Genomic DNA, 15,183 nt, shown 5'->3' with positions numbered 1-15,183 from the left:
TAAATACTAGAACACCCTACACAGCAGATACCGATACTGAAAGGATAGTAATAGAGCTCTGGGGAAACTGAGCACACCATTTTCATGCCAAGGAAATTAGTCCTTCTACCATTAGGCTTTACATAGGTTTTGATGTTATACCATGTGTTAATTATTTCCAAATCACAAGTGCAAACACTCACCCTGATTGGAAAATTAGCAGATTTCAAACTCAGGTAATTTCCCCCTAATGAGGAACTTGTTGAACTGAATTTAACAATTAGCTCACACCCTTTGCTGGCTGGGTATGGCAAGGCTACAAGGAGACACAGAAACTCACCTTTTTCAGTAATTTGCAATAAAGGATGACTATAAATTCAGAAGTCATTTTCATGCTATTTCTAACTCCTCCTTTGGTTCTTAAGGCAGTGATTCTCAAAGGGTGATACAGGAGGAGGTGCTGCCCATGCTGAAGAGTTCTCCCTTGTTTGTAACCTTCCCCCTCTGGGGCAGTTCATTTGGGTGCCTTTTGCTACGTACCAAGCCTCTGCAAAAAGGATTTCACAGCTCAAAAGAGTCAAACTTATGATTTATTGGTCAATATACACAATGCGTAGGTAGAGCTAACAAGCTAATGTGCTCGCCACCCCTGATAAGGCACTCAAGGAGTCACTGCTGGCTGGGCAGCCTTCAGTCAAGAGGGGAAGGGCTGGCTTCTGCTGCTGCTTGGAAAGGGCTGATCATTGACATTGCTAAAGGGCCATCCTCAGGCTACTTGGTTTTGTTTCTGTAGGATTTTGTATGATTTTCATGTTGGTTTTTCTCTTCAAGAACCCTTGAGCTGCTAATTATCCCTGTGTCAACACTCTCCCCTTTGCCAGCAATCTTGCCTTTCTTCTCATGGCTCTGCTCTGCAGAATGTCTTGCAGCGCTTTCTCACAGCTTAGCAGTTCTCGAAGATGTCTGAACCAATTTCAGCCTGTATCAAAACTATGCCTTAGATCCCAGAACGCATCTGTGATCCAATGCCCGAATCTCTAGAGGGGAAACTGACACCCTTCAGCTGCTAAATTGCATTAAAGGAAATAAAAGTAATTTTATCCTACCATTAGTTTTCTACATGTGTTGTGACCCTGCCTGCATAACGGGTGCTGGGCAGTCAGGTCTTTAAGAAGGTGGCCTATTTGTAATTGTGAAGGGAAGAGACATCCACAAATAAAGGGAAATTGCCTTTAGACAACTCTTCTCTCTCCCTAGAACTGACCAAAAACGTCCAAAATATTGCCAAAATTTAAGTCTGATTTCTCCCACAAAAATGTAAAAATTATTCAATAAAATCTGCTTCCTGTTTTCTGATGCACTTTCTGCAGTAGGGTTTTCTTTTCCTTGTTTGAAGAACAATAAAGAATATTCTGAGACTTCAAGCCGCCTTAGGTATGTCGCGAAGCACCTGTGCCTTCACGTGCTATGCTGGCACACCAACTGCTTGAGTATTTGGCAGTGAGTGGCATCAGTATAGGCGTAACAAGCTTTATTGAATGTAAAGAAAGGGTAACAAGAACTGAGAAATGGCAAAAAAGAGTATTCTGCAAAAACAGAGTTCTGAGCTCTTTAAATGTGTTGCTTTGATTGTCTTTAGGTAGAGACATTTTAACAGGAACTAGAATTTTGAGAAGTAAAAAATGAAGGGTTGAGAAAGGAGACAGTACATCTACTAATAACGCTGCACAACGATCTGTAGGGAGTTATACTAAGGTGGGACTTAGCAGAGAAAAATAGCCTCAGATATTCTGCCTGCTTTCTCTTGCGAGTCAACAATACAAAGGTCTGTTCTTCATACCAATTCCACAACCGACAAAGAGATGCTCTGACCTGTAGCTGTTACTCAAATGAGGTTATGAATGCTGAGAGGAACTCATTTTATTGTTCCCGTGGATGTATTATCTAACTATGATCTAACTCGCCTAACCATTATTTAACTCAGACACTCTTGGCTTAATTTGTGATCTTACCACATTTAAGAGGCAGCATTTTTGAGAGCAGGGAGGTGAGACTGGGTAACTTCTGCAGCCTGATCCTAGCTGATACAAAATTCCCCTGTGTGGCTTTGGGCAAGTTCTCTAGATTTCTCTGCCTCAGTTCCCCTTTGCTAAAACAAGATGATCTTGCTCACTGAATCCAGACAACTCTTAGAATTACCTAGTTAACACTTCTAAAGGGATATAAAGCGGTAAAAAATCCAATGTGTTATCTAGCCCTCTTCCTCCACAAATTGGGTCTTAAAAATAGCAATCCATTTTACCTGGGAGCTAGGGAGGTGCAAGCAGATTCATGAACTGCCCTGAAGGAACACGTAAATGGCTGTCAGTAAAAGCAGTAGCATCCAAACTGTCAGCAGCAGTCAGACCTTGTTTAAAAGGGTAAGGAAGCCAAGTGGCAATGTACTGAATAGGTGGAGTTGTTGCAACAGACCTATTCTGGTATTTTCTAGCATTGCGTAGCAAATGGCTGCTATCTTCCTCTCTGTAATCCATGACTCTTCTTCTGGGCTTCTCTACTGCTTACACTAAATCTACCTATTCCCTAACTCGTTCCATTTACCACTGTATGTATCCTTATTGTGTTACCTAACTTCCTTCCCTACTCCAGCTCTGGGGACCATGGGATCGCAATTCAGCTCTTGTACCGCCTTTCTTTTTTTTTTCCTTGGCCTTTCTTTGGAAACAGATGCTGCATAGAAAGGAGGCTCTGTCATCAGGCTGCCCTGGGTCAGCAGGCATGAGCCTACACCCTTGCGCCTCCTCCCCGAGAAGCACTCCATGTTTTTTTTCTCTTGAGCAGGGAGAATGAGGCAGGGGCAAGTGTGGGGGTGCAGGAATGGACAGGACAATTGGAGGGAGGAAGTAGGGATAGAAAGGTCTATAATCGGCACAGCGCCCTCTTAACACCTGCAACAAATCCTTTGGGTATTAAGTCACGAGGCCTTTGCTGCTGACACACGTGAAACACAAAGGCAGGCACTTTAAATACACTCTTCACCGCCCCCCATAGCTAGGCCTACCTAGGGAACGACAGCTTGCCACTGCGAGGAGGTCTGCTGGGGGGACCTCTTCAAGGTTCCAGTGCTGCCCATGCTGCAGCCAACAGGAGCCCGCACCATGGTCTTCCAGAACAGGAGGGGTTCAGTGGTGTTTTAAAAGTCGTAGCTTGAATGTCAGATGGAAAAGAAGAGCACTGAGCAGCTTTTGTTTGCCAACCTACCCCTGCAACATTACAAGGTGCTAGCGCTCATTCTCCCCCCTTGCGCGTGCGCTGTTCATGCTGCATACCCCTGTGTGCCACGCCAGGAGGCTTCACGGTCAGTGGTCACCTTCACACCTGCATCTTTAGCGCATGGCCACCCAAAACACGTAACTCATCTTTTCCCCTGTGTTCTCATGAATTGCTTCCAAATGCCTAAACTCTCTTAACCTTCTGTGTATGCTTATCTTTCTATTTAATGGTGTTGGTGCCTTTTATCATCACAAAAGACAGCGGTAAAATTACCTTTACACTTCCCCACACAATAATCCCAAGCAAACATAGCATAAAGGTTATGTGCTTAACACTCATTACTTTACAGCAGCTGTATAAAATGAGTTGTGAAATTTATCTTCTAGCTTTCGCTAAATGTTTTCAAATGCTTTAATCACAAACACGTAATTGAAAGCAATTTTTTTTCACTGACCTGAAAGGGATCCTTATCAGAACTGAGATGATTGGAGGAATTTCCGCCTTTCTGTTTTGTTTTTCCATACTCAGACTTGCCTAAGGTCCAACCTAGAGGTTGTGATTTGCAATGTTTTAATTTCAAGAGCACCTGAATGAATGCACTGCAATGCATGCCACCTGCTGCGCCCGGCTGCTAGCTCCCAGATGCCCACCTAGACACCACACCTAGATTGGGCAGGCTACAGCTATTGGTCTTAGCCAGAGGTGGGGAAGAAATTCTTAAGTTAAAAAGCTCAAAAACAAAAAAGAAAAAAGAAATTTGTAACAGTAAGACCCATATGTTCTACTGCATTCACATAAGTTGTAGCTCAGGAAAGCTCTTAGGCACGTATTTAAGATAAAGTATGTCCAATTTTGCTCTGAGAAGGGTTCTGTGTAAGCAAGTGACTTCTGGAATGAGACCTCTGTGACTGTACATAGCAAAAACCCACGTCTTCGCTGCCAAATCTGAAATCTGCTTGACAATCACCACGGTACATTTTATTGCTGAAAAATGTCAGATGAAGATCACAACAAATATTAAATATCTACCCAAAAGCATAACAGCTAGTTATACCTGTGGCTAAATCAGGCCCACACTGATGTTTACAAGATGTATTTAACAGGCACTTCAGAGACATGACAGATACCAGACCAACAGTGATGGGTGAAGACTCTTGGACTACCACATCTCCATACACTCCATTTTCGAATGCACTGTCCATGCGACGGCACATGGATCTGCTCTTCCATGCCACAGATCCCACCCACCGAGGCACACCCCTCACAGAACCGCTACAGAAAACATTTTCCGGTAATGCTCATTTGTCTCACTTGCTCTAGTAATTAAAGTGTTTTCCACAGCAATTCACAAAGATTCCTTACCAACTCAAAATATTTGATTTTCCAGTTTTGAAGCTGCTTGAACTGACAGCCAACAATTCCCAATGCCATTATGAAATTAAGTACTGCTCTGCAAGTCTGCAAATGTACCTGTGGCCTAGACTACACTGATATAAAGCAACATTAGGAATATGCTAATAGCTATAATGTTAAAATACATTAAGGAGGTTTCCCATGTTAAGAATATGTTAGCTGATCCCAGTTAATTCTACTGACACACTCTAATGCAGAGTGAAAATTCGCACCTAAATTATTTTTCAAGGGAAAAGCGCAGATTCTCTCACATTAATGAGTTCAAGAATCTGTATTAATTTCCCAGACTGCCTGATTAGAAAAAAATTAAATATAAAAACTTTTTCAAACACTTCAGAACAAAAATAATTCCATTTTTCTACTATAATGGAATCCTTCATTGTTAAAGAAAATATTATTTCTGACCTCAATCAGAAAGAAGAAAACATTTTGTTTAATTTAACCCCCTTTTCTACTTCCAGATGGTTCACTAACTGTTTTCAGAATATTTCGTTTTCCACCAACTCCCAAACTGAAAGTATTTTTTTAATTCCTTGTAAACTAAAAATAAAGCCCCACTATCTGCCTAGCTTTGCTCTGATGATAACCTATATTTCATACAATATAGGTAAAAGATGTTATTAACATATTTTCCAACATGAAACATTTTCCCAGCCTACATATGGAATAAGCATTCTTGCTGCGTGGATTGGGTATTTACTTCTAGGGATCACACTAGATGAGGATACACAAGTGCTAGTATATGGCGCTGCACTTCCCCTCCCAACAAACAAAATATCCAAATGCTTACTGATCACAGTATCATTTTATAAATTATAGTGAGCTAAACCAAAGCAATTAGGTTCATCCAAGAACATCAGGATCATTTGCAAAAAATAAAAACTGGTTTATGCAAAACAGAGCAATGGGTGTGAATTGAAAAGATCCTACTGGATGCCAGGGCAGGTCAGATTTGGGGTGAAGAAGCTGGGGAGGGAAGGATTTTTTGAAAGAGATTCCTTTCAATAGCTCTTATCCCCACAGACGCCTTTATCAAGGAAACTGAGTATCATTGTTCCCATTTTCCAAGCAGAGAACCAAAGCACCACGTACCATCACAGAGCAGTGGCAGAAGATATCTCAGACTCTAACTCCTACTTTCTTTTTCCAGGCCAGTGACAGAGAATCTGCTGTCCCTAGGAAGAACATCTGCCAGTGACATATTTACAAACTGCAACTGTGTATTTACCGAGTTAGGAGGTGAATTGCCAAGGAACATAAAAAGTCTTGCCCTAAAGAGATCATTAATGTAGGTGGAGAGCCCAGACAGGTTTGGGGATTTCAGAACAAACATATGGAAATGTATTTACTGATCAGAATTAGCTATGGTGAGCTCGTGGCACAGAGTGAGAGCTAATAAATTTTAATGGAAGAAGGATGGGAAAATGCTGTGTTGGACATAAGACAGTAATCCAGGGTGAAATAAGATTTTAAAAAGTCAAAAGAGATGAACAATGACGACTCTGGATTAACTTTAAATGATAGCCATTCTAACAGCTATAAAATAAAAATAAAATCACATTGTGAGACAATGCTCAATAACAGCATAAAAGTACATGGTATGAAATCTTACTAAATTATATGGTATGAAAACCCTCACACCACTGGACAATAGGGGGTTATATATAGATCACTGGACAATAAAGGGGGTTATCTTTCCACTAGTGGTCCTTTCAGTACTACAGCTCACAGGCATTTATGCCAGAAGTTGTTCCGACATGGACAGTGGCTATTTGTGGTGCGAGAATATACAAGCTCCTGAAGCTGAGCTTCCAGCTCCTGCAGAATAGGAGCACTGGGGCTTCTAAATCCTTGGCTATCCATCTTCTCTAACTGCACCATTCAGGATAATCTTAGGAGTCTGCTTGTTGTCCCCAGCTTCTTCAGCTGTACACTCCGGAGGCTCTAGGTCACCGTATCTTCTCCGATAGACCACCCTTGAGATTAGGGTTATCAGAAACATTTCCATGATGAGGAGCTGCTGGGTCATATCTGCCAAAAAAAAGGGAGGCAAAGAAAAGCCCCAAAAGGGGGAAATGATTATCAGACACAAAGTGAATACCTGGCTTATTAATTTTCACCTGTGTAAAAGGAATAAACGTCACCATCCTGTCCCCATAACAGAGTCTCTCTCACTGCAATAAAATCAGTTACAGAATTACAGTATTGCCCATCAATAAGCACACAGTAGTTATGCATTCAAAACGCAAGAGATTTAACAGTAATTATGCATGTTTTCTTGTCCTCTCATTTCTGATTCCAACTCTTCTCATTATCAAGTTTTCCTCTGCAACTATGACAGCTATAAAACTTTTCTTACTGTTTTTTGAGTAAAAGCTGAGATTCTCCAAAAGCTACATGATCCCAGGAAATTAATATTTTGGGAAAACACCAGATACTGCAGTTAGCAATGCTGAACTGACACCTTTATAAGTAAATGAACAACATCCTTCCCAAAAGAACTTACATGCTCCTCTTGCTGAAGAGGAGAGTGGTGGAGCACAGGGAATAATTCTTTGCGTGGCCAAGATGTTGATAATAGCTGCCTGCAAGTGGTTCAGAATGAGGATAAACTGCACCAGAAAGAGAAAACAGATGCCTTAGCTACCAGGAAAAGGTTTATAGTTCACACAACAATTCTGCTTTCATAGCAGACCCTCTTTTGCCTCGTTCCTCCTTTCTTGCCCTCCCTCTCCTCCCATCTACCAGCAGGCTGCCTGCCATTCTGCAGAATTCATCTTTAGGTCAGGATGATATTGCTCTGAATGTGAGTGTTAAACTAAACCTCTGTTTGAAAAGTGTTTCTTCTCAGCCCTTCGTTTGGGAGGTGCAATATACACAGAGCTCCCAGCTGGGATTTTAAACAATACTGAGCTCTGAATAATAGGTAACAATGTTTTAAAAACTTCCTGTTAATCTAACCGATGAGCTTATGGTCTCCCTTAGTGGAAGAAGGACTCAAAGAACGTCTTTTCTGATGTCTCCTCTTTTTGCCACAGCAGGCAAATGTTGTGCTCCCCAAGTTATATGGGACCAGCTTCTTTGCCAGAAGGGACAAAGGACTCTTCGCAGCTTGGCTTCAGCAACAATCACTTACACATCATATTACCTGCTACTCACTGAGCTAGACCTTTGCTGTCTTGGAGATATCAACGTGTTTCTCTAGCTGCTGGTGTAACTGCGTGAGTATAAACCCTCACATTAACAGAGTTTGCCATCCTAAACCTGGATTCACCCTAATGCAGCTTTGCAGGTGTGACTATCCTGTTTATTGCATTTTTAAGTGCTTAATAATTTACTTAACAGAAACCTTAGTGCACCAGCCTTTCTATATGTCCTGTTCAAGAAAGATGCATATCCAAGGATTCTGCTGTACTCTCTTCAGGGTGATGTGGAAGAGGGTGGCCCTGCCCCCGGGCTTTTTCAATCTAACCTATCTGGTTCTGTTCCTTACTATTTAATGATTCCCAGCCAGTATTTTCATTATTATCTAACTCTGAAGTGCAGAATGGTCAAGAAAAATACTGCCGGAACAGAATATGGTGACGTGCTGAAACAGTTCAAACAACAGCTACCCACACAATGCTCTACATCCTCTCCCAGTTTTCAAAAGTACACACCAGGATTTTAACATTGTGTTTCAGGACACTCCGTCTACAAAGCTTCCTTCAAGCCCCACAGAAGATGCTGTTTTGATTTCAGTTGCCTAAAGATGAATGGATTTTACACGGCTTTCACATCTCCAGAGAGACTAGAGGTAAATTGGCTCAAGCTGAAACTGAACAGCAGCCAAAGAGAGCTTCAAAGGGATGCAGCTTTAATCAGGTAAAAATATGCCTTTGCACAGTGCATTTAATGGGGAAAAAAAAACCCTGTAACTTTTCAACAAAGGACCAAGAACCAGAGAGACAGTGTTGTATCAGCAGTTAAGAGAAATTCTTATCAGAAATGTTAAACTTCTCACCTGATAAAGAGCAAATTTTGGGATGATCTTCTTACACATAAGGAGAGTCCTAACTTGTTGAAACATGATTCCAACTGGCCACAGAGCAATAATGGTGAGGACACCAACGAAGCAGTTAATCCATATTGCAGCTCCTTTGGGAGATAACTGAGAAGCAAATCAAACAAGCGTACCTATAAAACTTTACAGCGCATTTTCCTATTTCCAGGAAGAAGTTGTGAACTGGATGATGCAGATGTTAAAATGCTTGTTTCTATCTCCATGAAAGCTGATGGCAGCAGCAGTTGCTGGGGTTTGCATGGGGAAACTTCACAGTACCAACTGGAGTGTTAGCATGCTGCTCTTGCCCAGCTGGCACAGACATGTAAATCTGTTCAGCCTGGGAAGGTAACAAGTGACACAACTCCTCAATCTGACCCCAGCAACACCTGGGAATGCTCAGCAGCTCATGAGAGCATATTCAGTATGACATCTCAGAGGGGTCATTTATTTTATACCATGAAACAACAAAAAAATGTATTACTTTTAATCTGAGTTACCCAAGAGGTACAAAATTATTAGCAGATACAGACTTCTCCATCACCTTGCAGCTTACATGGTACAAAGCAGAAGTACATTACTGTCTTTTCTACTTTGCACAGATATAAAAATCACCATGATTTGCAGAAAAACATAGAATCAGGCTTCCTGTTTATATGCCAGTACATACACTTGTTTGTTAAGGCTGTACCTTACAAAACGCAGGGCAGGTACATCCCACAGGGCAACTTGCAGTCCTGCTATTCTAACCATACAAGCTGGGAAACATACTGGAGCATAATCTGATGCCCAACCCACCCTGATGCCCAGTTTCTTTCCAAGAGAAGCCAGGAAATGGAGAGTCTGGGGGAAGGCAGAAATTACATGCTTCAGGGTCTCAAAAGAATACAGTAAGGATTCACTTGGAAGTGCTCCCAGATTTCACAGTTTAGTTATAGGCTAAGATACTAATGTCAACCCTAAAACCTATGGATTTTGTGGACCATCTCTGATTAAAACATTTACTTACATTGTAAAGGGTGTAATTGCCATTAGTCCAAAGCACTATTGATAAAAACATGAGCACGGGTCGAAGGAAAGCAAACTGAAAGGTGCCCAGCTTCAGCCAAAAGAGGGTTCGCCTGGCCAAAAAAAAAAAAAAAAAAAATCACATAGGCCAAAATCTTATTAGCAACCTTAATAACATTTTTGGATACTGTCAACTGCAAAACTTTTCCACTCCTGTAGCATGCGGCTAAAATCTGAGGAGGAACAGCTTCAAGATTAGAAAATCTTTCCAAGAATTACCCAGTGTTTATTTAGTAAAGTCTCTACAAAAATAGTACTTTTCCTGTTCTGCAGCAATTACATACTAACCAAAGCTGGGCAAAACTTTCTCTGCCCTGAAGCTAACCAGAGAGCCAGTAGCAGCATAACTGGTTTCTGAACAATAATGCCACTTGCTCTTGCCTTGTTGCCTTACTATTTCTGTTTTCCGATGAAATTGGGCAATTTAGCCTTCCTCCTCAGACACTTCCTAGTCCTGTGGCAGATCAAGAAAGGGAATCATACAGACCTAGGTGAAAGGACTAATAGTTTTTCAATGCATCATGAATAGTACCATGTAAGCATCTGGTTTTGCTCCTCTGTACTCTAGCAGGAGAAAGGAACTAACTTTTACTTGGTCAGCTGCACAAGGGTAGCAGGACAGCTCAGGATTTCCTGTTTCTGTCAGTATAAACTGTGTCCAGAACACACCCCATACACAGTAAGCTGGCCAGACAGCATTAAAGGTCACCAGGAAAGGGGCAGGTGCACTTGCTAACAGAGGACGTGAAAGCTGACTGACCTGAACTCTCCTTCAGTCTTCACAGGACAAGCTGTGGCTGCTATGGCTGGCTCACGTTTTAGTCTGTCACTGTGTATTTCTCATACTGTTAATGTTGTCTTCACTGTAGTTCCTTGGGCCCTTGAGATTGCCATCAGAGATCCCTCAGCAGACAACAGGCTGCCATTTAGTACGTTACAGGATATAGCCATGAACCAGGAATTACAGGAATTGCTCAATTAATATAGCTAATAACCACAGGACAAACACATGTGGAAGGGCCTACTACTGGCCAGCCATTTAGCGCATGTGCCTTTTCAAAGATTTATTATTCCCAAAGGCACTTTAAAGAACAGTGCAGTCACTGCTACGCCAGGAGTTGTCCTTCTTGTTGACGCAGGTCTGTCTTTCTTAACCATCAGACTACTTCTGCCACATCTCTCCCCACTATATGGCTTGTTACTTTGCCTCATCAGTCTACTGTACCTTGTTAGTTTTCCCAGGACTGCTCGACAGTATATGGCTTTTTAAAAGAATTAATCCCTACCTTGGAGTAGCTCCCTATTTCCCCAGAAGATATCTACGGGAGGAATATGAGACTGACCTTTCTCTGGTATAGCTTGCCCATATTTAAAAAAAATAGTGCCCTGTAATGGGAGAAGGCTAGAAGTCAGAAGCAGAGACAGCAGATGGGTTTCCCAGTGCTACAGATGCCAGAGAAGGAGCCCTAAGCCCTCTGCAGAGCAAAAAGCCTTTTTTCAAACAGACAGACTTCCTCCCAGCAGTAGTAGGCACTATTTAGCTCCTGAAAGGAGTTCTATTAGCTAGTATCATCCTGGGTAAGCTGTCACTGGACTTATCAACAGGAGGGCACAGTAGAGGATCCTCTCCCAAGCTCCCAGCTACCACAACCTATACAGAGGGTGACATGGAAAGAAAAACAAATATAATGGTGACACATTAGATCTATAGCACAGCTCCGTTCCATCGCATTTCTTCAGCTCTGACTGCTGAAACGAGCCTGAACCAATGCCCATGAAAATTAGTAGGAGTCATTTAGATCCGTATCAGTAGTTGCTGATTTTACGTCATTGTATTATATTCTCTTTTGGAGGTACATTTTTCAGTTGGTTTACTACCTATTCTTCTTCGTGCCCCATCCATGTAAATAATTACTGTTATTCCATTAAAATAAAACGATGGAAAAAAGAGTTTAAATTCTAATACCAAATGAGGCAGTTTAAGGAAGAATTATTACAATAAAAATTAAGAATTTTTGCAAAAGCATCACAAACTGCTATGCTGCGTTCTGTTTGCCGCTTTCATTTAACTAGACCACAAAGTCCCTAGGGTCCCTCTGACACTAATGACCAGGTCCTCATAGAAAAGTCTCTGTCTTGCACATTCAGTCTTTCAGCTTTTGCTTTTATTGAGAGAAACAGTCTCATACTCTGTGCCAGTAGGAAAGATCCTGGGAAATACATGAGGCTTCCAGGCTGCCAAGCAGCATGTAAATGACAGGGTGACACTAGCCAGAGGAGGAGCCCCACCAGGCAGTGCTCAAAGGAGGCAGGGTTTCTGTTACAGTATATTGGCTCCCGCAGATGCAGCTCTCCGTCCTCACCCTACTTCTCAAAGGTGCTTTAATACTAAGTTTAGCAGATGAAAATATTTGCTTTTGCCTCGCCAGACAATGCCATTTCATTGAGACCAAAGATTTCCAGGAATTACATCTATTTTTTGTTCTAAAAATTATTTTAATCTGAGGTAGTTTTAAAGTCAAAATCAGAATGAAACATTTCAATTTCATCGAAGTAAGAGAAATTTTCTTTCAAGACAGCCTCAATTTGACAGTTCTGCTTGTGAAAAATACCCAATTTGGAGACATTCATTCCCTTCTGGAATGAAAAGAAACTGAAATCTCAATTGTTAGATTTTCTAGAGTAGAAATTCCTCCTCCCACACACCACTGCTTACTATAGAAATGGTTTCTTGGAAGAGAATGGGATTAGTTGGGGAGATACCACAGTGTTCAACATTACTATGAGTAGGAATACCGCACTGGGTTAAACTGAGAGAGCTCACGCTCTCGACTATTATGCAAAATTCTGTATTACAAAACCGAAATAAATTAGTGTTGGTGTACAGCCCCAAAGTGATGGCACTGTTTAAAAGAGAGGGCTTGAGACTGACTTTCGGGAAGCCGAGAGGCCCTTCGCTGTAAGCCTAGCCTTGCCAAGTTGGCTGAATTCCAGGAGCCGTTTTCCAGCTGGGAAATCTTAAAGGGCAACTCACCTAGTGATGCGCACACGAGGGAGGCAAAGGCAACAGCAGCAGCACGGACCGGTGCTGATCTTGAAGCGACCATTTTCAAACCGCCTGAGGAGCAGCTTTTGACCTTGCAGGAACTTGTGGATAACTGTGGCAAAAAATCTAGGGGAGGAAGAAAATGCCAGCTTGAACTTGCCTGTGTGTCTCTTGCATGCCAGTGCCGCCTTCTGTCCAGGGCTTTTACAGCTCGCACTTTGCAATCAACAGAAATTCTAGCACTAGCTGTGAAAAACCTTCAGCTTTCCATCGCCTTAGAGAACCAGAACTGCCCTAACCTCACCGAAAGAGGAATAAGCTGAGGCACAAAGTAGCAGTGGAATTTCCCAAAGCTGCACTGGTGGCTGGTGGCAGAGTCACTATTAAAACATAGGCTTTTCTGGCCCAAGTCATTATGGCCATATTTTTCTAGCTGTTTCCTAGTCCTGACTGGTCCAAACTTTTCACAACAAATCTTATTCCTCCTTTAAAAAAAAACACACCGATGAACCACCAAACACAAACATGGCTAGGTTCATACATACATATATATATATATAGCTATCATCGTAAGTGCTTCCCCAGTCAGGGTGTGGTTCATCTGCAATGAAAGCTGATCCAAGCACTGAGTGCTGCAACCCCACCTCTCCCTCCTTCACCAGCTGCACGTTCTCAACCCTTCCTAGGAACTACAGATTGTGCAACTGCCCTTTCCTCCCTTTCCCAAACTGATTTAGGGAATTGATTCACTGAAATCCAACCCCACCAAATAAAAGAGGTCCTCTTCAGCTGCACTGCCTCCTTGAAGGAGCTGGCTGTGCAGCTGGAGACTGTGAGTGGTAGTGGATGCAAGTGAGGGGACAGGAACCTGCAGCTTGGGCACGGGAGGAAGGGGGATTCAGGTAGGCTTAAGGGGCATAGGACTGGATCCTTGGAAGTTTTTGGTAATCTGCACTACCTGCACAAATTGCTGCATGCTCATGTGTTCCCTACTACTGTGTTTTCCCTCCTTTTTTACTCTACTCTCTTACTAAATGCAATGCGACAAGGGGTAAGGCTATTCATGAGAGTCTGTGATACTGTCCTGCAGTGGGTTCCAAAAACATCCCAAAATCACCTGTGGAGTGCCCAAGGCCACGGCATCCCCCCACCTGGCTCTGCCTACCAGGGCTGCACCATCACCTCCAGAACGCAAGGACCACATTTCTCCATTCTTCTCTATGCATGTCAGAGCTGTCATGCTCGTACAGAAAGTGCTTTTATCAGGACAACTGTGGAACATTTTTACATTGATATACTCATCGGAGGTTCACTTGCCACCATTAATAATAGACCTCCATGGCTCATCATTAGTAAAAGCGCAGAGAAGTCACAGGTCAGAGTCTCATTCCACACGACGCACAGAGAGAGGAAAGAAAGAGTACTGCTTCAAAGCTACTGTCAATCGAGGGATCAATTACATGCAAGTCACAGATCTTTCATACTGAGGTTCCCACACTAGGGGACTGTAGCACTGGGAACTGCTTCAGCATTTTCCACCGCCCAGAAAAGAGCTGCCAAGAGATTTTAACTCAAACCAAAAATTACTAAATTGTTAAATTTACAAAATGACTGTGTTTACCAAGAGCAGCAGATGTTTAAAGGGAAGAAATTCAGGGTTTGGGGCAATGTCTAGAAACAAGCAGAATACTCACACTGCTGCTGTGAAATCTGTAAACATCGTTGAGCGAGGAATCCACATGCCAATGCATGAAGTAGTAGCAATCACCTACAGAGAAAGGGAGGAGCGTTGTAGGAAGGGCAGAGATAAAGCAGGTTCATGTGGATTTTCAGGGAAATCCTATTTTCGACATTCAATTTTATCTCTTTTCCATGATAACTTACTGGAGCTGCGGCATTAATCCAAATTATGATTGATCTTTTGGAGGAGGGGACTTTCCTGTAGATGTAGACTGCTTCCTCTATAAACACCAGATTGGCAATTAGCGTCATCAGAGTCAAGATTGCAAAGAGAAATCTCCCTGGTAGGTCAAGGCCTGCAGAGAGAGAAAAGAAAACAGACAGTTCTGATTTATTTCATAAGCATTCCAAACATTTAATGTAAAGATACCATCTCTGAGGAGCTTCTTAGCCCTATTCCTGCAAAGACCTGCACTCATCCTTAGCTATATAGATAGACCATCGACTCCAAAGGATAATTCAAATACTTAAACTTAAGTTCATGACTAAATCTTTCCAGGATCCACAGACAGCATACGGAAAGAACATGCCTCCATGTTCTCAAAGCATTATGCAAAAGTCCCCTTCAGAATGGTGGAGTTCCAGGACAAATGTCCTTAGATAAATGTAAATACGTAACACA

The 15,183-nt window shown here is 42.2% G+C and overlaps 1 protein-coding gene across 1 annotated transcript; it reads right to left on the bottom strand.

The window, feature by feature from the left end:
- Positions 1-6,520: 6,520 nt before the first annotated feature.
- LOC104069882 (organic solute transporter subunit alpha-like) lies at positions 6,521-14,857 on the bottom strand (the record flags this gene model as incomplete). Its single annotated transcript, XM_009581483.1, has 7 exons — positions 6,521-6,696; positions 7,172-7,277; positions 8,669-8,815; positions 9,717-9,828; positions 12,810-12,947; positions 14,516-14,589; positions 14,706-14,857. Coding segments are annotated over 7 exons (905 nt in total), but the record flags the coding sequence as incomplete, so codon positions are not given.
- Between the last annotated feature and the right edge of the window lie 326 nt (positions 14,858-15,183).

The sequence above is a fragment of the Fulmarus glacialis genome, unplaced genomic scaffold (genome assembly GCF_000690835.1).
Source record: "Fulmarus glacialis isolate BGI_N327 unplaced genomic scaffold, ASM69083v1 scaffold8687, whole genome shotgun sequence".
Classification (NCBI taxonomy): Eukaryota; Metazoa; Chordata; class Aves; order Procellariiformes; family Procellariidae; genus Fulmarus; species Fulmarus glacialis.
The sequence above is the reverse complement of the archived record's forward strand: the minus strand, read 5'-3'. Positions and strand labels throughout refer to the sequence as shown.